The sequence below is a fragment of the Notamacropus eugenii genome, chromosome 5, assembly GCF_028372415.1.
Source record: "Notamacropus eugenii isolate mMacEug1 chromosome 5, mMacEug1.pri_v2, whole genome shotgun sequence".
Classification (NCBI taxonomy): Eukaryota; Metazoa; Chordata; class Mammalia; order Diprotodontia; family Macropodidae; genus Notamacropus; species Notamacropus eugenii.
Window position 1 is genome coordinate 359,600,079 of NC_092876.1, and position 26,364 is coordinate 359,626,442.

Sequence of the window (26,364 nt, forward strand, 5' to 3'; positions counted from 1 at the left end):
CATTCGAACAACATAGACAACCCATTGGAATTGCGCTCTCTGAAGCATAGTTTGAATACTTAGCAGTTCAGTTTGAACAGGGTGTGTCTGGTACCTTATCGTGCCAGGTGATCCTCAGAATCTTCCTAAGACAGTTCAAATGGAAGCAATTCAGTTTCCTGGCATGGTGCTGGTAGACTGTCCATGTTTCACAAGCATATAACAATGAGGTCAGCACAACAGCTCTGTAGACCTTCAGTTTGGTAGTCAGTCCAATACCTCTTCTCTCCCAAACTTTTCTTTGGAGTCTCTCAAACACTGAGCTAGCTCTGACAATGTGTGCATCAACCTCATTGTCAATATGTACATCCCTGAAAAGTACACTACCAAGGTAAGTGAACATATCCACAACATTCAAAACTTCTCCATTTGTTGTAACCGAAGGTTCCCCATATGTATGGTGGGGTGGTGGCTGCTGGAGCACCTGTGTTTTTTTGGAGTTAATTATTAGGTCAAAATTAGCACAGGCAGCAGAGAATTGATCCGTACTTTGTTGCATCTCAGCTTCAGAGGTTGCATTGAATGCACAACTACCTGCAAACAGAAAATCATGCACCAACACTCCCTCCACTTTGATCTTGTCTTGTAGCCTTTTCAGATTGAAGAACTTACCATCAGTAGGGTAGTTGACCTTGATTCCATGTTCATCTTTATTGCAAGCATTTGTCAACATGGCTGAAAACATCATGATAAAAAACATAGGAGCAAGCATGCAGCCCTGTTTCACTCCATTGGTGACTGGGAAAGCGCTGGAGCATTACCACTATCCAGAACCCGGGCAAACATGCCATCATGAAATTGATGTACAATATTGATGAACTTCTCTGGGCAACCAAATTTTGACATAATTTTCCATAAGCTCTCACGACTAACAGTGTCAGAGGCCTTGGTCAGACCTACAAACTTTGTGTACAGACCTCTGTTCTGCTCCTGGCATTTCTCGTGGAGTTGTCAGGCAACAAACACCATATTGACTGTTCCTCAGCCCTTTCTGAAGTTACACTGGCTCTCAGGTATATGACCATCTTCCAGGTGAAGGATCAGCTTATTAAGGAGGACTATAGCAAGAATTTTGCCAGCAATGACTAAGAGAAAGATCCCCTTGTGATTGCCGCAGGACAATTTATTCCCTTTACCTTTATAGAGATGGACAGTGGAGGCATCCTTGAACTCCTGGGGGATAACCTCCTCTTGCCATATAACCTGGAAAATTTTAGTCAGCTTTTGTATGAGCAATGGTCCCCCTACTTCGTAAGTCTCAGCTGGAATAGAATCAGCACCAGGTGCTTTGCCACATGAAAGGAACCTAATGGCCCTCAAAACCTCTTCTTCAGTTGGACGTTCAGCCGAGGAGGGATTGACTTCAACCTGAGGTACATGATCAATGGCCTCAGCATTGATTGATGATGGGTCTGTTGAGAACACTATGGAATTGTTCAGCCCATCTCTCTGGGATCATGTCCTTATCACTAATCAATGTGGCTAATTGTCTAAGGAACTTATATACCAAATGCAGGATGTTCCGAAAGTTACCCTGAATGAGTAAATTACAGAAAACTTGAAGAAAACAAATACTAATACAAATAGAATGCAGATTAAACAAAACCAAGAAAAGAATATGCAAAGCAGTCACAAAAATGTACAGGAAAACAGCATTGAAAGATGTTAGAATTCAGATTATGTACTGACCAATCTTCCCTCCAGAAAACCAATGACAGAATATACTTCTTTCATTTGGTAGAGAGGTATCAAAGGAAATCTGGACCATTGGACATGGTCATTGTGTGGCACTGCTTTACTTGACTTGACTACTTTGCTACAAGGGAGGATTCTGTTTGATGGTGGGGACAGAGTTGTTGGGAAGGGAACTAAAAACACCAATAAAACTAATCATCATAGTGCCTAATTTACAAGGATGGAGCTTTTATACACCTGGAAGAATCTGACTTAATGATTATAAATCTCCATGCCCATAGTGTATAATCACATTTAGATGTGTTTGATTGCTAGGATAGATTCCTGTCAGAAATGTTTAAAATGCATGGTTGGAGGCAAGGGACTGGCTGGGAATGTATTGAGAAGTTTCCTTAAATGATATCAGTCAATCAGTAAGGATTTATTAAGCATCTAATAAAAGTCATTCTACGTTCTGAGGATATGAGGACAAAGAAATAAATACTCCTTTCACTGAGTTTACTTTCAAATGGGGAGGCAACAAATACGTATAAAAATATGTACAGCACAAAATTTGTTATTATTGTAGATAAACTGAATAAATACATGGTATCCCAAAAATTTTAGGGTAGGTAGTTTTAAGCTTTGCTAGCTCAACTATGGGGCAGCTAGATGGCACAGTGGATAGAGCACTGGGCTTTGAATCAGGAAGGCTCAGCTTGGTGAGTTCAAATCTGGCCTCAGACACTTTCTAGCTGTGTGACCCTGGGTGAGTCACTTGCCTCAGTTTCCTCATCTGTAAAATAAACTGGGAAAGGAAAGGGCAAATTGCTCCAGTATCTTTGCCAAGAAAACCTCAAAATGGGATCACAAAGAATCACAATAGCAAACAAAAAGCTTAAATAGAAATTTAATAGCTTAAATATAAAGCTTTAATAGCATAAAAGTACACTAAGATTTTCAGGACATCTTGTATTAATGTAGTTAAAATAGCTAAATAAACAGTAGCTTGGGAGGAGGGAGGGGTATGACAGTTGGAGAGATCATGATCATGAACTGCATCTTAAGGGAAGAGAGGGACTGTGGAGGTAAAGAGGCGGTATACACTAAGCATATGGGGCATCCATGGCAAAGGCACAGCAATGGGTTATGGAGTATCATGGATGAGGACCAGTTTTAAGACCATTTTTCCTGGATTACAGAGTGAGGGAGGGGAGTAATGTCCCACCAGCCCTGGAAGGTAAGTTGAGGCCCCAATGTGATGAGCTTTAAAATCTAAGTAGTAGAGTTTATATTTTTGTTTTAGAAGCAAGAGTTGCTTGAGTAGAGGTGTCACATGGTCAGATTTGTGCTTCAGGAAAATTATCTTAACAGCAGTGTGTGGGATGGACTGAAGCAGTGAGAGACTTGAGGTGGAGAGATCAATCAGTAGGCTGTTGCCATAATCTAGGCAAGAGATAATGAGGGCCTGAACTAAAAGCTGTATGCTTTTAAAAGCCCAAAATAATTGTACATTTATTTTGCCTTTCCAGAAAGTATCTTTATGTTACATCTTCTTTCAAAGGAGCATCAAAAAATGAAGTGAAAAAGGCAGAGGTGGCAGTAAAAATTGGTATGTGATCATCTTTGTGATATGCCTTTTTTGTATTATTCCTTCCTCTCCCCTTTGCCCCCTCTTTTTATCTTTGATTTAGTTTAACTGTGATTTCCTGGGGCAGGGTTTCACAGCTGCAGTTTCATCAGTGCAGATTGGTAACTCATTTGTAATTTTCAGTCTTTGAATAAATGAATGGATGGATGGATGGGTGAATGAATGAATGAATGAAGGATAAATGAATGAATGAATGAATGAAGTATTTATTAGGTATTTACTATGTGCAAAGCTCTCCGCTAAGTGCTAATAAGTCAGTGCCTGCTCTCAGAGAGCAAGGGACATTGAAACTTTAAGTGACATATCTATCTATCCATCCATACACACACACACACATACGCGCACACACACACATACACACATATATACACACATACACAAATCACTTAAAGTTTATATATTTATACATACATATGTATACATATATGTGTGTACATATGTATGCATATATGTAATACAGGAGACTATCCACACATACACCTTGGACTATATACACACACACATACATATACATGACATAATATATGAGACAATATAAGTGTGTATCTATATGTGTGTATGTATACGTATATACATATGTATGTATATATCCACAGAAGGACTAAGACCCTCCATGCTCTCTTAGCTGCACGAGGCATTAAGAGCTTTAAGTGGCTTTCCCATTGTCTCAAGTAACATATACACATATATACATGCATACTATATATCTGCGTATACATATACACACATATATGTATGTATGTTTGTGTATATGTGTGTATACACACACACACACACACAAATAGTGGGTGTGCATATGTGTGTGTATCAGAGGAAGGACCTGAATCTTGAACCCAGGTCTTCCTGACTCTATTGGCCTTATATGCCAATTTTCTAAAAAATAATTTTGCTTATTTATAAATGGAGTATGATCTTGGGCATATTCAGTATCTTCATGTCTTTATTAAAAATATCTCTGTAGATATGAATCTAAATAAGGTCTTCTGCAGAAAGAGAATATAGATTTAAAAAACTTTTCATAGTCAAGTCCTGCCTCATAAGTTCATGGGTGTGGCCAACATGTCCCAACAGGGAATAATATAGAGAGATAATTTTTACCAGTTTTTCTCCCAGGGGTAGAAAAGGCCCAGTCCCATAATACAGTAGTTATGCAGATTTAGACAAGGGGTTGACCTAGTTTATTAGTATATGTACATTTCTTCCCTGTCAGCGGTCACTCCCCTACCTCCTTTCGTGCCCAAGGATGAACCTGGAAAGCATGTCTTAGGAAATGGAAACAATGAGAACTGTTAACTCTGAGATTTTGTTCCTTATGCAAATGTTATAATAACTAACCAGTTAACTTTAATGTTTACACAGTACTTTTCATACACTATCTTCTTTGATCTTCAAAATAACCCTATTAGATAGGTGCTGTTATTGTCCCCATTTTCTAGAGAAGGAAGTCAAGGCTGAGTCCCAGATCCACTAAAAATCTGGGATGATATTTAAACCCAGATTTTTCTGATTCCCAAATCCATTGTTCAATCCATTATCCCACACTCCCTCCCTGTAATCAGTAGCCCTGGGTATTGCGGAAAGTGATAGCTTTTCAAAATGTATGACATACATGATTTAAAAGAATTTCATTTTTATTAAACAGTCTTGTCTTCGTTTTCCAGCTGAACAACTGGTAAAAGAAGCAAAATTCAAAATAAACAGATCCATCCAAACTGGTTTGTCTTCTGCCAAGGTATACTATAGTAATGATAAGCCTTTCTGAATACCAGGTGTTCAGTTTGCCTTTGAATTTTCATAATTGCCTTTTCCTCCATTTCCTTCTTAAACTTTTAACTAAAGATGAGTTTGGAAGGATAGGATGATTTTGACAAAGGTAATTAGAATGGATGAGCAAAGCACAGGAAGCAGAAGAAGGGACCACAGCCAAGCAGTATGATAGAACAATGGAGAGAGAAAAGCCTTAGGACAAACTAGGGAACATCTCCACTAATGGTTTGCAAGCTGGATTCTGTGAAAGAAGATAACAAAGTACCCAGCCTGCCTGGGGAAAACCTTGAAAAGAGAAAGTCAAAATATATCTCTGCATAGATTCCAAGAAATCAGAACCTTGGAGACCTAACAAACTGTCCTTTTTTTTCCAGTGCTAGGAATTATATGCTATCAGTATAACTGTTAATAATGGCTTTACACAATTAATGAATATCTTTTCTGTAACCTGTGTACCTTGTCCATGAGGAAGGAAGGTTTTAAATTATATATAAATATTATTTCATATAGAATATTGATTTTTTTTTATTTTTTGAGACAGTCTAGATTAAGGGACTGGCCCAGGATAACAAAGCTAGTAAGTGTCCAAGGTCAGGATTTGAATGCAGGTCCTTCTGACTCCAGGGCTGGTGCTCTCCACATTTAGCTGCTCCTCATTTTTTTTTTTTTATGGGAAAATCAGGGCTGGAGAGATTACCAAAGTTGAGACCACATGAATAGTTCCTGAAAGAGCCTAGGTTGCCTGACTCCAAGATTGTGGTGAAAACACACACTCCAGACTGGCTCAAGAGGGCCAGTTGTTAAATTTTCGTTGGGAGCATGTATATTTCCAAAATCACCCAACACTACAATCAGGGCTTGATTATTATTATGTTGGTTTTCTAAACTCAAAATTTTAATAAATAAATGCTAATAATGCAGACTAAACTTAAAAATTACATATCCTATCTCCCATTGCCCTCCCCCACAGTTGTTAAACATTTAGAAACATACCCCTGTGTGAATGGGTATTGGCAAAACCATCACTAGAATGCAGGTTTGTCTGACTTCTTAGCCAGACTTCTTTTCCCACTGACACACTACTCTGCCAGAGTACTGCATAGATAATGAAAAGAATATATATATGTATATATGTAGTAATATGGCATCCAGAACACTTATCAGACCCATCTGCAGTCCTCTTTTTGGTTCTTTAAGAGAGACACTCAGAAGTATGATACAAGGACAATCTCAAGGTCTCTCAGAAGAACTTTGGAATCAGTTGTGTGACATGGGAGATGCTGGCAAAGGGCCACCTGGCCTGGCATGCCTGCATCAAAGAAGGCGCTGTGTTCTTATGAGCAAAGCAGAATTGCAGGAGTACAAAAGAAATGCAAGATGCACACATGTATAGACATCTCCACTTCAGATGTTCATATGAACTATCCATGTTCTATGGGAGAGCCTGCTGAGCTCCTATTGGTCTGATCAGCTACAGTCAGACACATTGTAACTTGACCCTGACATAGTAAGGTCATTTTGGTCCTCTTTGACAATGAAGGATGACAACCAACCAACCAAGAAAGACACTGATGAACAGTCCTAAGGTGATGGACATGGTGGGAAGGACCAAAAACCCTGTCATATAAAGAACAAGCTAGAGAAGAGAAGTCAGAGAAAACACACTCATCCTCTTCAAATATTTGAAAAGCTGTCTTGGGAAAGGAATTTGACTTTACGTAGTTCCAGAGGGCTGAACTGGAACTGATAAGTAGGCAGATTTCATCTCAGTACAAAAAACTTTTTTTTAAAAATCAGAGCTGTCGCCTTGTGAAATAGTTTGCCTCCTGATGTAGCCACCATCAAAGGACTTGAATAGAGGTTTGACAATCATGTCAGACGTGTCACGAAGGGAGTTTTTGTGTTCAGGAGGCCAGTGGCCTAGGTCACTTCTAGGGTTTTCTTACAACTCTAGTATGACTAAATCCTGACCGAGCATGTACAGTAATGCAAGGCACCAGGGTACCATGACATAGCAGTTCTGCTCTTAAAATGTGTTTGGAGAATAGATGATAAAACTATGAAGTTGCTTAGCATTACAGTGAATAGAGAACTAGCCTTGCAGTCACAAAGACATGAGTTCAAATCTAGCATCAGACACTAACCATGTGATCCTGGGCAAATGTAGTTAATTTCTATTCGCCTCAGTTTGGTTATCTGTAAAATGGAGGCAGACATAATCATAGGTACTGAAAGTGGGCAATACTACCCCCTATGGGGCACTGGAATGATCCAGAGGTAGTAGCCATGGGGGCAATTAAGGGGCATTGAATAAAAAAAAAGGGAGTGGTGGAAGCATAAGGAAAGAAGATAAGAAAATTTTGAAAAACCATTGTACATTTCATCTGTTGTAAAACAGAATTAAAATCATAGTGATTACATTGTTTTCCAAATAAACACAAAATGCAAGTTCTGACTGATCGATAGGTCTTAATAAGCAAGTGTTGGCAGGTGAGCCTGTCACTTATTGTTGGGAAGTCCAGCACGCATCGGTATGTGCATGTAACGATTTGTTTATATTACAATACTATGTGGTAACATGATGCAATAATGCATCATCAAAACTTCAATGCAGGAGAAAAAGATTACAATTTTCAAAAAATTTAATTAAATTAAAATTTAATTTAATGTCATTTTTAAAAGTATATTTTATTATTTTTTAAATGACACAAATTTAAAAAAAAACCCATTAAAGAGTTAAAGAAAGTAGATTTCAAGGGGGTCACTGAGTAATTTTCTTTTAAAGGGGATGGTAGGCCAGATAAGTTTGGGAATCTCTGGAATAGCACCTCTCTTTTAGGGGTGTGAACATCAGTGGAGACATTATTTTATAAAGCTCTTTGCAAATGTTAAAACCATATATGAATACTAGCTATGGCATTATTATCTGTTTATCCCTTTTTGCTTCCTTAAATGGACTTGCTCTTTTGTAGGATATGTTAAAGAAAGCTTTGGAAGATGCAGAAGTAAAGCAGAAGGTGCTTAAGGAGAAAGAAAAGTAAGGATCAGGCTGCCTGGAAAAGTATCTGTCTGTGCACTATTAGAAGTCATATTTTTGTTCTCTAATAAATAGACCAGGGAAGTTCTTATTGTGATGCTTTCTCCCACCTGCTGCCACTAACTCATCATATTATATGTAGCTTTGTTATATTTTCCCAATAGTATGATCACCAAAAAGCATTTACAAAATGCCTACTTACATGTGAATTCTATTTAAATGACTCATACTCTTTACCACTGTGGTGATGAGGTGAAACTGGGCTCTTAAACAGTCTGCCAGTTGGGGGTGGGGGAAACTCTGTCAAGGCCTAAAAAGCTAGAAAAGATAGAAGTATGTGTCCAGTAATGGTTGTTTCAGGGCCAACCTAGGTAAGTTCTGTCACCAGAGAATGATTTGGAGGCAAGGGGGAAGGGAATGGGGAGGATTCAGGGCACAGAAAGTCATAGAGGCATGGAGAGATTATCATTTGTATCAGTGGAAAGAGTACCTCATCACATTGATGAAGTTATGGATCTTTTCAATCAATTTAGCTTGTTGCATTATACAAGGAGAATTATACGTGTATTGTCTACATGTTAGAGAAGCCAGGCACTATGCTGACCACTTTACAATTATTGTCTCATTTGATCCTTATGACAACCCTGGAAGATGGATACTATTATGATCTCTGTTTTCCAGATGAGGAAAGTGAGGTAGGCATTGGTTAAGTGAGTTATCTAGGGTCGCACAGATAAGGGTTTGAAGTCTGATTTGGATTCAGGTCTTTTTGACTGCAGGCTCACCATTTTATTTACTGCATCACCAGCTTCCTGTGAATGGCTAAGAAGTTATTAATTTAGTTACCATCTGGATGTCTGGTCTATATAGTGATGTCCATAGATTTGCTTTTCTGCCATATCAGTGCATTGCTTCCCTTTTCTCTGGATCTTTTAGTATCATGCAAATATATCTTCTGTAGTTCTTTTTGTTTGTTTGTTTGTAGGCAGTCTGGGTTAAGTGATTTATCCAAGGGCACATAGCTAATAAGTTTGTCTGAGGCTGAATTTAAACTCAGATCCTCCTGACTCCAGGGCCAATGCTCCATCTATTGTGTCGCCTGGCTGCCCATCTATAGTTCATTTTAAAAAAATCAGTTTCTGCCCTCTAGGACCTTACAATCTTCATCAATCAGTCAATATTTATTAAGTGCCTACAGTGTTCTAGGCATTGTGCTAAGCACTTGGATGGAGTGCAGAGAGATAGTTTGATCATTATTAAGTGTTTAAGAATGTGCAACACCCCAAAATTAAAATAGCAAATCTATACTAAAGCAGGAAATTTTTGCATCTCCAAGATAGATTTGATCAATAACTTAAAGAAATGATTGCTTGATGTTATTTAAACAAAAGGAAACTCTAAAATGTAAGATACTGGAGAGACACTACAATGGCAGAACATAAGAACCATTCAATTTCAATTATGCTTTTATGAACCAGACAAGCAAAGTGATATGATTGTTGCTTTCTGCGAAACTCAGATTCAGAAATAAACTAATGTGGTAACCTATGCACACAGGGAAATAAATATTGAATAAATGCCACACAAATTTTTCTTGAAAGCAGGAGGCCTTTAAAGTCTTCATTTTGATGAATGTGAAAGAAAAATCTTGATGATGACTATTTGTGGTCTTAATGCAGGGCATAATAGATGGTATAACCTTTATTTTATTAAAGTACAGTGCCATTATATCTGAAAATGCCAGCTGACTTGAATTTGTTTCAAAAGCAAAATGCATTTTCATTTTGAAGGAAAGTTATAAACTCATAATAGATTCTACAGACATTTTGTCTACTGGTAAACTCTTTAGAATGATCATCTCCTCCCAGGTAACACAGTGTTCTATGTTACTTAATTGGTCTCTATTCTTGTGTAGTGAAAGGGTGTGATCCAGGTCAATGAAGAAGCTTGTAAGCTGAAAGTGTGGTCAGAATACCTGAAGCTCACTGTGTGCATACATTTAAAAAGTAGGCTGTTGTGAATATAAATTAATCTGTGTCTTTTTTTCCAATTCTCTCCTGAGTTGAAAGGCAGCTCAGAGGCTAATCAGTCCGGCACCCAGTTCCCAATAGGATTCTTTGATTCACTGAATGCTGTTGCTTTTATTAACCCTGGGCAAATCATTTAATCTCTTTCAGAACTCAGTTTCCTTAATGAGAAAGTAGGGGATTGGATTCATGGTCTTCCAAGGTTTATTTAAGCTCTTTAGTTATCTAGCTACTATCTATTGAAATCATATTGCTTACCTTCTCAGAGTGTTGGGAAAGGAAGGAAGAAAGGGAGGGAGGCAATTCAAAATTTTTAAAATGATTGTTTAAGTGTTTTAATATATTTTTATTTATTTCATTAAATAGTTATCAATTACATGTAAAATTTTTAAACAATCATTTTTAAAATTTTTATACGTGTGAAGCCATACAAAAAATATTTCCATATTAGCCATGTTGGAAAAGAAAACATACAAAGTCCCCCAAGAAAAATAACATTAAAAAAAGTATTCTTTAATATGCTCCCAGAATTCAGCAGTTCTCTCTCTGGAGATGGATAGTATTTTCCATATGGGTCTTCTGGAGTTGTCTTGGAACATTATCTTGGTCAGAGTGCTAGCCAACTGTGTTTATGGACAATATGCAGATACCTCAAGGATGCTATCTGAGCTTACAAGGTAGTTTTTACAAAAGGCAGGGATGTGTATTGCTTCCTGTGGGGAAGGTGGTAGGTTTTTGTTTTTTTTTTAAGATAATAATATCTTTAGTAAACAAGGATTTTTTTTAATGTCTTTGAAAATATAACTCTAGAGAACTAAGAAAACCCAAGAAGCTTTATCTAATCTTTGGAGTGAACATAGAAAACAGAAGCCAAGATGGAATGTTCATTTACAGTAACAGCCGCCTGATAAAAATGCATGAGAAAGTGGGGCCACAATTGAGACCTGCGACTTTGTGAGTATGTTTTTGTTTTCAGATGGTAAGAGTTGAGGGGAGGCAGTGGAGAACAAGGGAAGAGTCTGTGAATTAGATGAGTGATTAATCATAATTGAAGCAGGTGTCTTATTCTCTGTTCACCACCCTCAAAAGATGTATTCACCTTTCCTGTCAATGTGCAAACATAAATCTGCCTAATGTTATACTGACAGGAGTTATGGGATTATCCCAAGGGGGTTGGAGGGAGAAAAACAGACTCTTCTCTAGTCATTCTAATGAACAACTTGCTGTTGCTATTGTATCTTCTGTTTTACGGTATTGTTTGAAAAAGCCCATTTACCCCACCCCCTCTTTCTTTTTTAAATTACTAAAGGAAAATTGTGATTTTCCTATACCATTCTTCCTTTCTGTTGGCTTTTTATATTTCTTTTATGAGGGCTCCCCAAACTCATAAGTTAATTCTAGTCCTTTCTCATTGCTTTTTAATTCTTGCAGAGTTTTAACCCAACCAACAAACATTTATTAAGCATCTACTATTTACCAGGCACCACTAAGCACTGGAAATAAAATTAAAAATGAAATAGACCTTACCACTCAAGAAACCTACATTCCATAGGAGGAAATACAAATATCATAGGAGACATACATAGACATGGACATGGAAAATATACAAATATATACATGTACAGTCATGTATAAGCAAATATGTAGCAGAATTGTAAATGCTTGTATTTAAAAATAATTCCTAATTATTTAAAAAGAGGACTGTTGTCCCATGGATCTCAAGATGGCATGGTTTTACTATGATTGTATATTAAGTTCTTGGTTGTCTGTGGACATGTTAATAGATTTACATTAAGGAATTCAGCTGCAAAGTGAATTTTTCTTGAGTTTCGTCATGGATACAGATTAATGATGTGAAGTATACTGTTTTGCTTGCCACTAGAGAATTTAGATTGAAAATTATACTTCTCATTAGCTAAATTTCACAAGATTACTCAAAAATACTAATGTATCTCTTATTTCTTTTTCTAGGCTTGGTGCTGGTGTGGTTGGAATTGTTAATATACCCTTGGAAGTCATGGAACCATCTCATAATAAACAGGGATTCCTCAATGTCAAAGAATATAACCACCTACTTAAAATCATGGGGCTCTATTTGGTACAGTACTGGAAGGACACTGGATTCAGTAAGTATTTAATTATTGCATCAAGACATTCAAATTAGACTGATTCATGTCTCTATGTGTACACCTAAACACACAGACATAATTTTTTTTTAAGATTAGGTCCTCCATCTCACCTAAGCTGAAAGTGCAATGGCTGCTCACAGGCCAGTCACACAGTACTAATTGGCACAGGAACTTTGACCTCCATTTCAGCCTGTATCAGTTTGCCTTTCCTTAGGCAACCTGGTAGTCCTTTGCTTAAGGGTGTTTGCTATATTGGTGCTCGATTTAGGGTAGACAGCCAAGCAGCTTCATCTGTAACTCAGAACTCCTGAGCTCAAATGATCCACCAGTCTCACTCAACCTCCCCAGTAGCAAGAACCTCAGGTTTGCACCACCACTGTGAACTTCTTTAATCAGGTGACCATTAATTCAGTTAATCAAGATGACTTGTGACTATACTTCAACGCTTCAAAAGAAACTTCCCTTATCTATAAGAGTACAAAAAGCAGCACATTTGAAGTCAGATGGTCATACTGAAGACAGGAAGAAGTTATAGTTTTCAACTGATTGAATAATAGGAAAGTACCATAAGGAAACAAACAAGAACCATTAAAGCACTTCAATTTGGGGCCATATAAGATAAATAATAGCCTTTGAAGGCAATACTTTTTTGCAGTATAGAGCAATAGTCTATGGACTTGCTAAAAGAAAAATTAAAATGTCTAATATTAAATTTTAAAAGACAGAAAGTAAATAACTTTCAAGAAGATTTCTCTTAAAATTGTACAAAAGTAAATACAATATTTGATGCACATACAAAAGCTTCACTTACCTAGAAGGCTCATATATACAGAAAGACTTATTTCTCAGTGCTTGTACACATGCAAAACTTAAACAACACAGAAATTGAATTGTCAGGGGACTTCATTGATCCTAGGAAAGAGGCAATAGTATTTACATAAGGACACTCCTGTCCTTGAGAATTTGAAGTTAAAAATGGGATTTTTTTTATTATCACTTGAAATTGTCATTTTAAAACCTTCTTTTTCTTTATTTTTAACTATCTCTGCTTGTTCCTTGAGTATTTTCAAGAAATGAAACAGAGGAAAAGAGAACAGAAATATAAAAAGAGAAATCAGTCGCCAATTGGGGTAGGGTTTGGTCAGAGGATAGAAGGGAGGGAGAAGAAAGGGGATAAACTAATTTTACTTATTAAACTTGGAAACTCAAGACGGGAAATACAAAACATATTAGGTAGCATTTATTCACAACAGGAAAACCTTTTTTTTCTGTATTTTTTATCGTTCTGAATATTTGAAGCTATACATATAGTCCAGTTCAATCCAATAAACATTTGTTAAGCACCTTCCATGTGCCAGCTGCTGTGCTGAGCACTGGGGATACAGTTACTAAAAAAGTCCATGCCTTCAAGGAGCTTACTACCCTAAAGGAGGAGACAACACACAAAAGAAAACAGGAAAGGGGGGGTGGGGATAAGACACCAGGGGTTACCCAGAGTAGGGTCAGGCAGGGCAGCAAATGCAAGGTAAAATGGGGTGAAAGTCCAGTTTCTGCCTACATGTAAAGGAAGGCAGTGGGAGAAGTTGGATATTCTGCCCTCCAGCCCTCCAAACAGAGGGAGGTTGATGTAAGTGATGTCAACTAAGGCTTGAGTTTACAGAGAGGTGGTGAGTTTAGAAGTGATGAACTTATTCTGGGAGTGGCATTTTATTCCATGAAATTGAAATCAGGCAGGGCAGCAGATTCAGGGTGGAGAAATAGAAAATTTAGGAATAAATAAGGCACTAGAATAAACTCAACACCCACCTTTTGGCCTTTTGGCATTAGGAGGAAAGAGAAGACAAGAAAAAATAGGTAAGACTTTTTTACATGATCTTGTACCTTGTCATTTTTATATAAAGGAAGTCCTAGGAAAAATCTCAGCATCAAAAGCTCCCTGGAAACTTAATTTTTTAAAAAAATTCAACTCATTAAAATTTTCATTATCCTGTCCATACTTAATAATGTCATACACAGACTCAATCTTAACTTATAGCCACTTTCTCGAAGGATCCCTTTTTGTAACCATGTCTCTCTGCTCTTTATCTATGTCAGTCCCTTCCTAATTGACTGCTCTGCTCTGTAGGTAAGAGGCATGTCACGCAGTCATAGGAAGCTAGCCTTGGAGTCATGAATTCCTGACTCTGACACCAACTGCTTTTGGTGCCCTTTTGTAATGTCACTTAGCCCTAGGCTATTCTCTAGGACTTTAAGTTAAGCTCAAAGTGTTGATTTCCATTGGTAAAGATGATTTTTCTCCAGAACTTTCCCTGTCACCCTAGACATTTAGCCACTCTTCCATTAGTAAGTTACCATCCTAATATATGTCCTCTGTTGTAGTTTTCTTCTCACTTACCTCCCTAAAAATGTTCTTTGTGATCTTTCAAAGAACAAAAAAGTCAGTTTATATTTTTAAGCTCACTAGACAAACATAATTTTTCTTTCCACTCATCACATTCTTTTTATCTTTTTATCCTCAATCCTTAGCACAGTGCCTGGCACATAGTAGTCATTTAGTCAAAGTTTATTGATTATTTGATTAAATAAATCCACAATTAAAGGACACACCTAGCTAACATTTATATAATGCTTTAAGATTTGCAGGTGCTTTACATATATTATCTCTGAAAGGAGGGGAGAACTTTCGCCTTGCTGGATACATGCATCTTACAATGTCAGCATAGCCTTAAGACTTGAATATAAACTGAGCTACGTAGTAGAGACCTGAATGAGTGGTCTCTGGAAATAGGTGTAAGGTGATCATCCCTCAGGGTAAGGCCACAGAAACAACTAAGCATATGCAATGTGTGACTAATATTCACTGCCTGTATTATATAGGGCCCACACAATTTTAATACTGGAGATAATGAAAAGTATTTGGGTAGAATTTTTACCTTATAAATAAAAGATGCAGTCTTTGTATTTGCTGTAAGTCTGATGTTTCTGTGGAAAATTGTGTCCTGGTTTGAATCAAATCAGGAGAAAGGGAAATATAGATGTGATGACTTTGTGTCACTTGTAAAATCTACATTTACTTCTGCCACCGCTGATGCTAGGTATCTCAGAAACATTTTCTTCATCTGATCATCATTCTCTTCTCCAAGACCCCACCTCACTCCCTTTTCCTGGAATTTTTGTAGCTCTTGGTGCCACTGAAGTGAAATGAGACTATTAGGCATTGGTTTGAGGGATGGAGAGAGACCGAAGAAGGAAAGAAATACTAAATAAAATTTCAGTTTGAGCCAATATATAGGATTTCATTGTTACTGAACTGTTCCATGATAGAGCTGAATTAAGCTGGTGTACTAAGGCAAAGTTTAGGGTACAGTCAGCATTATGTTTCTCAGAGTAATCTGATATTCCAATTCAATAGTGCTTACAAATTAAAATAAATTTTGCTGATACTCAGGATTATTAATTATTCATATGTATGTGTGTATGTACTTATATATAAAACACACACATATGTATTTGTAAAACATCTTTTTAAAAGGGACATAGATCAATAACCAATTGTAGACAGTTGCTTTGGTAGTTGGTTTCTACTATTGTTTGGATTTAAGTAGTGGTCACAGTAAGGCAAATAATTAAAGTAAAAGAAGGAAGTCTAAAACCCCTCTTGCTTCTTTACTTGAGTTTTAAGTTAGATAAGCAGAACCAAGACAAAGCAGAAATGACAGAATTGAGCCTTTCTTTCTTTTTTGAATATTTGAATGAAGAAATAATTATTTTAACTTCTTGTCTGGTTTCCTCAACTAAAAAAAATTGTACCTTTTAAAAAATGCATAAAGTAGTTTATGATCAATTTAATTTCTAAAAATAAAAAGAGTTACTTTGCTAAAAAATTCAGAGACTAAAGGCTTGACTTGAGAGGACTCAAAGGGACAAGAAGACAGAAATAATTTTACTTATTTTTTTAGGCAAAAGAACATGCTGAAGAAAACACATGGGTTTTTAAAAGTTAATTGTGGGAAGGAGAAGGATTAAAGAATGAAAAGTATCTCTGTGTGAGCTAATTAGGATGATGATAAATGTCCCCAAAGAGATATTGTTTAACTTTTGTTTCTGTTTTGGCAAAAAGAATGAACAAGACAAAAATGCCCAATAGGGAATTTATAGGATCACTTGTAGAGCCCACAGGGCATCCCAGAGTTCCATCTACTCCAGCCCCTTCATTTTACAACTCAGGAAGCTGAGCCCCAGAGAAATGAAGTGACAGGTAGCAAAGCAGAGACAGGATTGGCCCCCAGGTTCTGTGACTCTGGAGCGAGGGCTCTCTTAACTACTGTGACTGGAGGGTAGTACCTGGGTGCCTTGGAGGAATTCAAGTGAGCAGGTCCAGATGAGCCCCATTTCATGGTACTCAAAAAACTGGGAAGTGTGTTTGCTGAGCCCTTGTCAGTAATACCTGGAAGATCATGATATCAGCATGGGAACAGAGAGGAACCATAAGATTGGAGCAGGGTAGATGTCCCATTATTGTCACTAAAAGAAAAAAACAAGGGTCTTCTAGTTAGAGGCCAGTGAGCTTGATTCCAATGCCTAGCAAAATTTTGGAATGTGTTATTAAAAGGATAGTTAGTGAGCATCTAGAAAATGAAGAGGTGAACAGAAAGAGTTAACACACAAGAGGGCTTCAAGCCATAACAGTTCATAACAAACTAAGCTTCATTTCCTTGTATGATGAGGTTGTTAGGATGCCAGCCGATACTGTTTACCTAGATTTTAGCAAAATCTTTGGCAGAGTCTCTCAGATTATTCTTGTGAAAAACATGAAGAGATAAAGGCTAAAAGATAATGCAATTAGATGTGTTTGAAACAGTTTGAATGACAGGACCCAAAAAGTTGTCATTAGTAATTATTATCATGTTGAATAGGTCTCCAGGGGAAGGATCCAGGGATCTGTAGTTGGCTCAGTGCTTTTAATTTTTATCAATTACTTGGATAAAGTCTTAGATAACATCTGAAAGAGATCTACAAGAAAGTGCCAAGATTGAAAAAAATCTTGAAAACTTGTAACATTAAGCTGAATCTAGTAAGATGAAATGTATGGGAATAAATGCAAAATCTTACAATTAGGTTCATAAAAAATTCATAGTGATAGAAGATATATAATTAGTCAGCAGTTTGGTTGAAAAAGCTCTTTTTTTTTAGTGGACCACAAACTCAATTTCATGTAAGAATATGATGATGAAAAAGATGAATATTATTTTATTATGCATCAGAAAGAGGGTGATCAGTATTAGGGAAAGGACAATACCACAGTACCTTGTCCTGGTCAGGAATTGTTTTCTGTTTGTGGTGTCACATTTTAAGAGGGCCATTGATAAATTGGAGAGAATCCAGAGTAAGGATATGTGAAGAGTCTGGATGTTTACCCTGGATAAAGGACTGCTACAGTACAGTAGATAGAGAACAGGGCCTTTGAGTCAGGAAGACTCCTCTCCATAAGTCCAAATCCAGTCTCATACATTTACTAGCTGTGTGACCTGGGGCAAGTCACTTAACCCTTTTGTCTCAGTTTCCCCATCTGTAAAATGAGCTGAAGAAAGAAATAGCAAACCATTCCATCATCTCTGCCAAGAAAATCCCAAAAGGGGTCACAGAAAGTCAGACACCATTGAAAAACAACTAAATAACAACCATGGATAAGAGAAAACTAGAAGTAGGGACATAATAGTTAACGCATGAGTATAAAAGGCTGACCTGTGGAATACATACTCTATTTAAGTCCCAAAAGGTGGACCTAAGGCAATATGAGTAAGCTACAAAGAAGCACATTTAGGCTGTGTCATAAAAAAAATCTCCCTAACAATTAATTGGAGCTGTTGGCTCCAATTGGTTTCTCCTTCCTTGAGATCTTCAGGCAAAGACTGGATATGTTTTACGTGGAATTCTTTAAACAGGGATTGGGCTCATTAGCTCCCGTATTTGAAGTCTACATTCTTTGACTAGTAGCTAGTTCAGACCAGCTGTCAGTTGATAATAGGGATGTTCAGGATGTCACAGGATCAAATCACAGAGAAGAACACATAGTATCTTCAGTGTATCTTTATTGTATAGAGGGTGAAATGCAAACTTTTTAACCTGACATTTTGAAGCCCTCCACAATCTGGCTTTGGCTGCTAATTTTCAGACTAATTTCATATTGCGCTATATACTTTGTATTCCAACCAAGCAGATTTTCTAGCTCTTCCCTGAATTTTACATGCCATCTCCCATTTCCATGCACTCCTCTTAGAATACCCAGCTTCATTTAAGGCTCAGCTCAGGAGCTACCTCTTACCCAAAGCCTTTCCCAACGTGCCAGATTTTTAGCGCTTTCTTGGTATTTGCTTATCTGTGTATATGCATCATGGAGTCATGGGGAAATGACTGACCTTGGAATACATGGGTTTAAGACCTACGTCTAACACAGATTAGCTGTGTGTCCCTGAGAAACCCTCCCAGTACCCTACTAAGTGTTATAGAGTTTATCAAGTTGAGTCTGTTGTGGATATTTACCTTCTGGGAGTTCTCTATAAACTCTGGGTTCTAGACTAAGCAAGTATGTTCTGTCTGCCTAGTAGAATGCAGACTTCTTAAGAAAAGAGACTACTTTTCTTTCTTTTTGTCGTATCTTAACACCTTGAACACATTAGGCACTTAATAGTTTGTTGAATGTTGAAAAACATCAATCATTGTTTTTCATACAATCTACTCTCACCAAATGATTAAAGTTAATGCTCTTAAACATGCTTTCATCTTATTGTCTGACTTCACTTCTACTCAATTTATAGAATGTTTGTATTAGCTACGGGTTGGAGGGTTGCATTCAAGATCATCTAGCTCAACCCACTTATTTAACAAATGAGGAAACTGAGGTTCCAGGAGGTCAAGTGACTTGTGTAGAGTCTTACAGCTATTGAGTGGCAGAGCTATTACTTACCCCAAGCTTATGAGGATAATATTTTTTACGTTTTCTGTGAGTTACTCTTTCTGAAGACTCATCTTTTGAGTTCAATTCTGGGCTCAGACACTTCCTATCTGTAAGACTCTTCTCAAGTCATTTAACCTGTTTGCCTTAGTTTCCTCATTTGTAAAATGAACCAGAAAAGGAAATGGAAAACCATTTCAATATCTCTGCCAAGAAAACCCCAAATAGGATCACAAAGAGTTGGGTATGACGAAAACAACTCAGCAACAACAATTCTTTCTGAAAGATCTCAAAGCACTTTACCTGCATTTAGGTGAAAATACTAAATCTTGACACCCTTACCATCTCTGAAATTCAGTAGATTTTAATTGACTTGATTGGTTTTTTCCTTTAATCAAGACACTGGGAAGAATTTGGTTGAACTAGAAAATTGGCCAGAAAACTATTAGAGGAATTAAAGGTTATGTTAAGAGCCTCAAATTTTAAATATTGCAGTAGTGCTAGAAAGGTAGCATGGAGTGATAGATTGTGAATTGGCCTTGAGCTCAGGAGGACCTGGGTTCAGGTCCTACCTTTGACACTTACTGGTTTTGTACTCATGTTGGTTCATTTTTTAATGTCAGGCAAATTACAAAACAGTTGCTGATCTACACTGGTAGAGTTTCCTCATTGGGGAGCTCTCAGTTGCAGATGAAATCACAGATCTGGGCCCCAAACCAAACAGAACCCAATGAAACATGCAAAACTTCAGTTAAAGAGAAAACCACAGTCTTGGGAAGACAATAAAATGTCATCCAGATGAGCCACACATTGATCTTTTCTGGCATGTTTAAGGATAGCTCTGAATATATTCTTGGAAGAAAAACAAAGTATCCTGACCAAAGCCAACTCTGTCTTAGAAGAATGGTAGCCAGTTATATATTGTTGTTATTTGTGGTGTTTGTTATTGTTGGGTGGATAGAGCTTGGAGCCACCTGGTTTGGGTATGACCCAGATGGAAAAACTTTGAAAAATAACCAAGAATTTGCTCAATTGCCTATAGAGGGGAAAATGTCAAAATAGTCTGAAATTTTAGTTAGAGTAGTTCACATTCATAGTTTTAAGATTTGCAAAGCACTTTACAAATATTTTCCCATTTTAATCCTGGGAGGAAAGTACTGTTATTATTCCACAGGTACAGTGCTTGGCACATAATAAACACATATAAATGTTAGCTATTTTTGTTATAATTATCATCCCCACTTTGTAAATGAGGTAACTGATTTGCCCAAGATCACACAAGTGTGTGAGACTGAATTTGAAGACAGGTCTTGATGACTGCAGGTCCAGTGCTCTGTCCATTGAACTATGTAGGTTTCCTTGTGAAAAAAAAATAACTGTTTAATATAGGATTTGAAACAAAATTCGAGATTTTTTCACTGTTATTTCTGTGCAGATGATTCCCAATCTACATGTTCAGCCCAAGTCTCTCCCCCAAGCTTCAATCCCAGATCATTAATTGCCTATTGGACGTTTCAGAATGTCCAGTGTATGTCTCAGAGACATCTTAAACTCAGCATGTCAATAATGAACTCAATATCTGTCCCCCAATCCCTAAACTTTCTCATTCCCAGACTTACCTATTTTTGTCAAAGGTACCACCATCCCTCCAGTCTCCCAGGTGCATAATCTGAGCATTATTCTGAACTCCTCCCTCTTCCTCACCACACATATCCATTTAATTGGTCATGTTCCATTACCTTATGTCAGGTTCTCATCAGTTCCAGTATGGATTATTGTAATACCCTGCTAATTGTTCTCTGAAGTGTCTCCCCATTCTTAAACTGCTTCCAAAGTAATTTCCGTTAAGTGAACATCTGACTATGAATCCCCTCCTCAGCGAACTCCAGTCTTTTTGTTGCCTCCAGGACAAAATATAAACTCCTCTCTTTAGTTTTTCAAGCTCTTTACAGTCTGGCCCCAAAGTATCATTCCACCTTCATTGGAATTACTCCCCCTCCCGCTTTCTTTTATCTAGAAACACTGACATTAACTATTCATCACTCTGGATACTCCGTTTCTTCTCTCTTGTGGTCCCTAGTGTCCATTCCTTCCTTAACTTCACTTTCAGAGTCTGTTTCTTCTCCAGGATGCAGCTCAGAGTATCATCTGCCTGAAACCTTTCCTGAATTTCCAGCCCTACCCCCTCCCTTGTCTTTCCTCCAAACTACCTTCCATATGACTACTTTGTATTTATTCTTTGTATGAATGTGTGTAAGCTTCTTACAGGTAGGGATTGTTTCATTCTTTGTACTTGTTTCCTCAGTCTCTACATGCCTAGGAAGTAGAAGGCACTTAATCCATACTTGTTGACTATCTTGTTGATTATCTTAGGAACTTCCACTAATGCCCTACTCTGATGCTCATTCCTGTGTGGAGGTGTCCTTGGGGAATTTGTAATGACTGTATCAGGAGAATACAAACTCTAGTAGGTTCTGCCAAAGTGGAATGATTCCAAATACCAGCCCCAGCAATAGATGGTATCTCTGACATTAAAGGATGAGCCTAAGGGCAAACAGGCTCATTACTAGATTGATTGTAGCATGATGAATTTTTCTGTCACAGTCACTGACACCCCATTGTAGATGACTTGTCATTTGCATCTGTGGGAAAGGAGTACCCATAATATTAAGGATCTGTTGAATCAAATGCATAGTAAGAAGACAACCTTGGAGCCAGGAGAATCCTGGGCTCAGGTTCTACCCACCTTAGACATACTCTGCTTGTATGATTCTGGGTTAGATTTAATCTTTCTTTTCTATTCTAAGCAATGAAGATGGAGATTCAGTAAGGTCCTAAATTCCAAAGGTCAATAGAGACTAACCACAGATAGGAAAAATTCTTTACTATAGGATGAGACTACAATCTTTTGGTTTGGAAACTCTGGTTCCCAAAAGGACAAGGCAGAGAAAGGGCTGCTCTGCAAGGGGGAACTTCCTCTCTGGGAAGTTCACAGTGAAATGACAAGTCCAATCTTTAGCCCTACCCCCTCCCTTGTTGACTTAGATTTATGGGAAAGGATCTTAGGATAATCTGGTTCAGAGGAGTCAAATAGAGCCTGTGGTGGGATTTATCGTGGCTCCCAGTATGACAGGAACCAGATTAAAGAGAAATTAAACCACATTAGGACATAATTTGTGGTTTTCTGAGTCAGTATGTTGACAGCAAGGATCCTTGTGTAAGATCTGGCCTATAACATCACCTTGTCATTCATTCATTTTCAGTCATGTCTACCCTTTATTACACCACTTGGGGTTTTTTTGCAGTGACACTGGAGTGGTTTGCTATGTCCGTCTCCAGCTCATTTTATAGATGTGAAAACTGAGGCAATCAGGGTTTAGTGACTTGCCCATGGTCACAGTTATGAAGTGTCTGAGACCGAATTTGAACTCAAGAAGATGAGTCTCCTGACTACAAGTCCAGCATTCTATCCAGTGTGCCACCTAGCTGCCCTCCTTGGCATCACTGCTCTAGTCCAAACATCTCATCTTAAAGATGAGTTAACTGAGACTCAGAAAAGTTTAATCACGTTACCTAGATAGATAGTAAGGTCACATAGATAGCAAATGACTAAGCTTGTATTTGAACACAAGTCTTCTTTTGAAACATATAGATGGAGCTGGATATGGGCCCTGGAGTCAGGAAGACCTGCATTCAAATCTAGTGTGAGACATTTATTAGCTCTGTGACCTAAAACAAGTTATTTAATCTCCATTGTCTCAGTTTCCTCAACTGGGGGATAATAATGGCAGTGATGTTGTGATGTCCAAATGAAAATAATGTTTATTTTAAAAAACAAAAATGCTTAGCATAGTGCATTGGACATAGTAGGTGCTTTACAGATCCTTGTTCCTGGCAAATAATAGGTGCTATACACATGCTTATTCTTTTCCCTTCTCTAGTATATGTCTTTGTCTTCAGAAAATATTTCAGGACAATCAATATTTAATTAACAAGCATTTATTAATTGACTACTAAGTACTAGGCACTCTGTATGGAAGGTGCAGGTGATACAAAGATGGAGGTAATGGCATCTACCTCACAGAATTATTGTGAGGATCAAATGAATAGTATTTGTAAAATACTTAACACTATGCCTGACATATAGCAGGTACTATATAAGTGTTAGATATTATAATAATTATTAAAATTCCTATTATGCACTGTTTGCTTTTTTAAAAAGTACATAATTTAACATATAATTTTCAAAGCTGTATTACTTGTTTGTATTTCCTTCTGCTCTCTTATGTTCACTTTAAAGATGTTTCAGTGACTCTCTTTTCTTTTTCTGGGCAACATAATCGATAGTTCCCCTCTCTCCTCCAAATTCTATCCCCTTGCTCAACATGGATTTTTTTAATAGGATTAGTTACTTCTCTAAATGTATCTCTTCCCATCAAGGAAGGGGTTTAGATGTCTCCTCCATCCTCTACTTTTTTAAAGCTGATCTGATAACCAGACTTAACTTCACAGGTTTTAATAGAGGCAGAAACCCCAGTTTTTTCCTTGCTTTTTCTAGAGTATGAGCTTGTGTATTGTTCTCTCCTTTGCTTAATTGGTTCTTTGAATTTCACCATATGATAGTTTTCAAAAGACATAATAAAACACATTTCCATATCCAATAATGAATATGTTCTTGCTTCAAAGAGAGTTCTGAGCATTTTAACAATGCTTCCTTTGTGATTATGTTTCAAAAGTTTGTACAAATGAGGCTGTGTAATTTTTCTGGAGAAGGAAATAGCAAACCATGTCAGTATCCTTGCCAAGAAAACCCCAGATCTGGTCACAAAGAGGCAGGCACAACTGAAAGTGACTAAACAACAATAACAAAATTTATCAGAAGTCCTATCTTCTGTGGAAGGAGTTTGTCAACTAGCAATGTGACCTTGGACTACTACGTAGCCTCTCTGGAAAATGAAGAGATTGGACTTGAAGAATACTCTATAATTGTGTCATACCAATTATAGACATTCAGAACATGATTTTTGTTTTTACTTTTAAGAGATTCCTGAGAACCTAATCAGATTTGTTTAGGGAATTGTGAATCTTCTTGATGAAGAGTAACTTACTCTAGTATTTTTTCCCTCATACAAACTTATATAAAAGAATGGATGACTTTAATTCTCTGTGTGTCAATCCCAAACCTTCACGTAATTTAACTGGTGATGCTGGGCTTTACTAACAAAAGTCTGGGAGTAGACTTGTTCTTGAAAATTAGATGTGTGTTCTGGGCCAATAACAATTTATAATAAGAGAGTAGTAATGAAAATGGATTTTTTTAAATGTCAGGATACATTGCAGGGGTGTAGAGTTGAGTAGTATAATATCATAAATTGACAAGACTATTGTAGTGGATATGTGGAAATCTTTGAGATTTACAAGAAGAATCTGTCTTTTCTTTCTTTTGTTCTTCAAGTTCTCAAATTTCACCATTTGCTGTTAATTCACCTCTGGGCACAAGTGCAAATTTAAAACCTTCATTAAGACACATTAACCCAAACAGCAGTGATTAAAACAGAATATTAAAAATATCCATCATAATGTATCACTCCATTAGCGAAGACATTTAAAACAATGACATTTATATAATTTCATGCCAAAACAGGACAGACAAGGTTTTCATAAATGCACCACATCCTCCATTTCCCCACATTTGGAATTTGGGAAGGATAAGCATGTGGGCATTTTCTCATTTCAGTTGTCACTGTTGTACTAGTAGACAGTTCAAAAAGTGAGAATTTTTGAGGTCCATCATTTAGAGGTTTTCGGATTCAGGTGGTGACCTTGTATTTCAGTTGAAAGAAAGTCGGTACCGATATCAGTCAATCAACAAGCATTTATTAATCCTTTATTATAGATACTGCACCAGATATTAGGGATACAAAGAAGAAGCATGAAACAATTCTGCCTCTCAAAAGAGCTTATATTCTAATGAGGGGGACAACAAGGACATATATAAATATACAGAATAAATATGGAGGGCAGCTGTGGATAGAGCTGCACAGTGGTTAGAGCACTGACCCTGGAGTCAGGAGGAACTGAGTTCAAATTTGACTGCAGTTACTTCCTAACTTTGTGACCCTGGGCAAGTCACTTAACCCTGATTGCCTCCAAAATAATTTTAAAAAAAATACATATGGAGAGAACAAAGATGCCGTTTATCACTTTTGTCATATCTGATTTGATCTCCCACTTAGAAGTATGAAGTAGTGGGCTTAATAATTTCTACCTTTGGGGTCTAGCAACCCTGTGGCATAAAGAGGGCCATTAATGTTTGCATATGTTTGTTGTGGTAGTCTCGCTGCATGAAAGGCAATGTGGCCTGTTGGATACAGAGAACTGGCCTTGAAGCCAAGAAGACCTGGGTTTAAGCCCTGCCCCTGTACATAGTGAACATACAGTCTATGCTCTAGAACAGAGGTGTCAAGCATGTAGCTAAACCAGATTAAAATGTAAATGGAAAGTGTTTAACAAAATAAATAAATGTATAATGAAACATATTGCTGATTTGTGGTTTTCTAAGTCAGTGTGCATCCTGAGGGGATCAGTTTCTATTTGAGATTGACACCACTGCTCCAGAATCCTATTCCTTAAAGAGAACCACTCAGGTTTCCCTGCTGTATTTGCATGTTGATGTAAAGTAAAGATTGAATGAAATACTTGAAACTAAAATGGAAAAGCAGTGGGACTGAAAAGAGAGGGGGGGAAATCAAGAGCATCTGGAATTATTCAGGGTAAGGAAACCTTGGCTGAGAACATGAATATAAAAATATATGAAGAAATTTAAAGGTAGTGTTTAAATGAGGAGTAACTTTTAGTAACAAAGCTCTAAATGTTTTATTGATTCAAAATGTGTTACATTGCTCATTTCCTTATCCTTGTATGACTTTTTTTAAGGTAATAGAAATCCGATACTCTTCTGGAATGAATTTGGATACCAGAGTAACAAGTGGTTGGAGAAGCCTTTAAATTCTGCTCAGTGCAGAAGAAGACAGGCCCGTGAGATCCCGTTCATCATTCAGTGTGGCAAGTGTGGTCCACATATG

At 37.3% G+C, this 26,364-nt stretch overlaps 1 protein-coding gene across 1 annotated transcript in view; it reads left to right on the forward strand.

Moving 5' to 3' along the window:
- The window catches only part of MORC1 (MORC family CW-type zinc finger 1), a 190,469-nt gene that overhangs the window by 68,660 nt on the left and 95,445 nt on the right, over positions 1–26,364 (forward strand). Inside the window, exons 10-15 of the mRNA XM_072614049.1 lie at positions 3,246–3,325; positions 5,026–5,096; positions 8,104–8,168; positions 11,006–11,149; positions 12,167–12,321; positions 26,216–26,344. Coding sequence (XP_072470150.1) covers positions 3,246–3,325; positions 5,026–5,096; positions 8,104–8,168; positions 11,006–11,149; positions 12,167–12,321; positions 26,216–26,344 — 644 coding nt within the window. The remainder of the gene's footprint in view (positions 1–3,245; positions 3,326–5,025; positions 5,097–8,103; positions 8,169–11,005; positions 11,150–12,166; positions 12,322–26,215; positions 26,345–26,364) is intronic.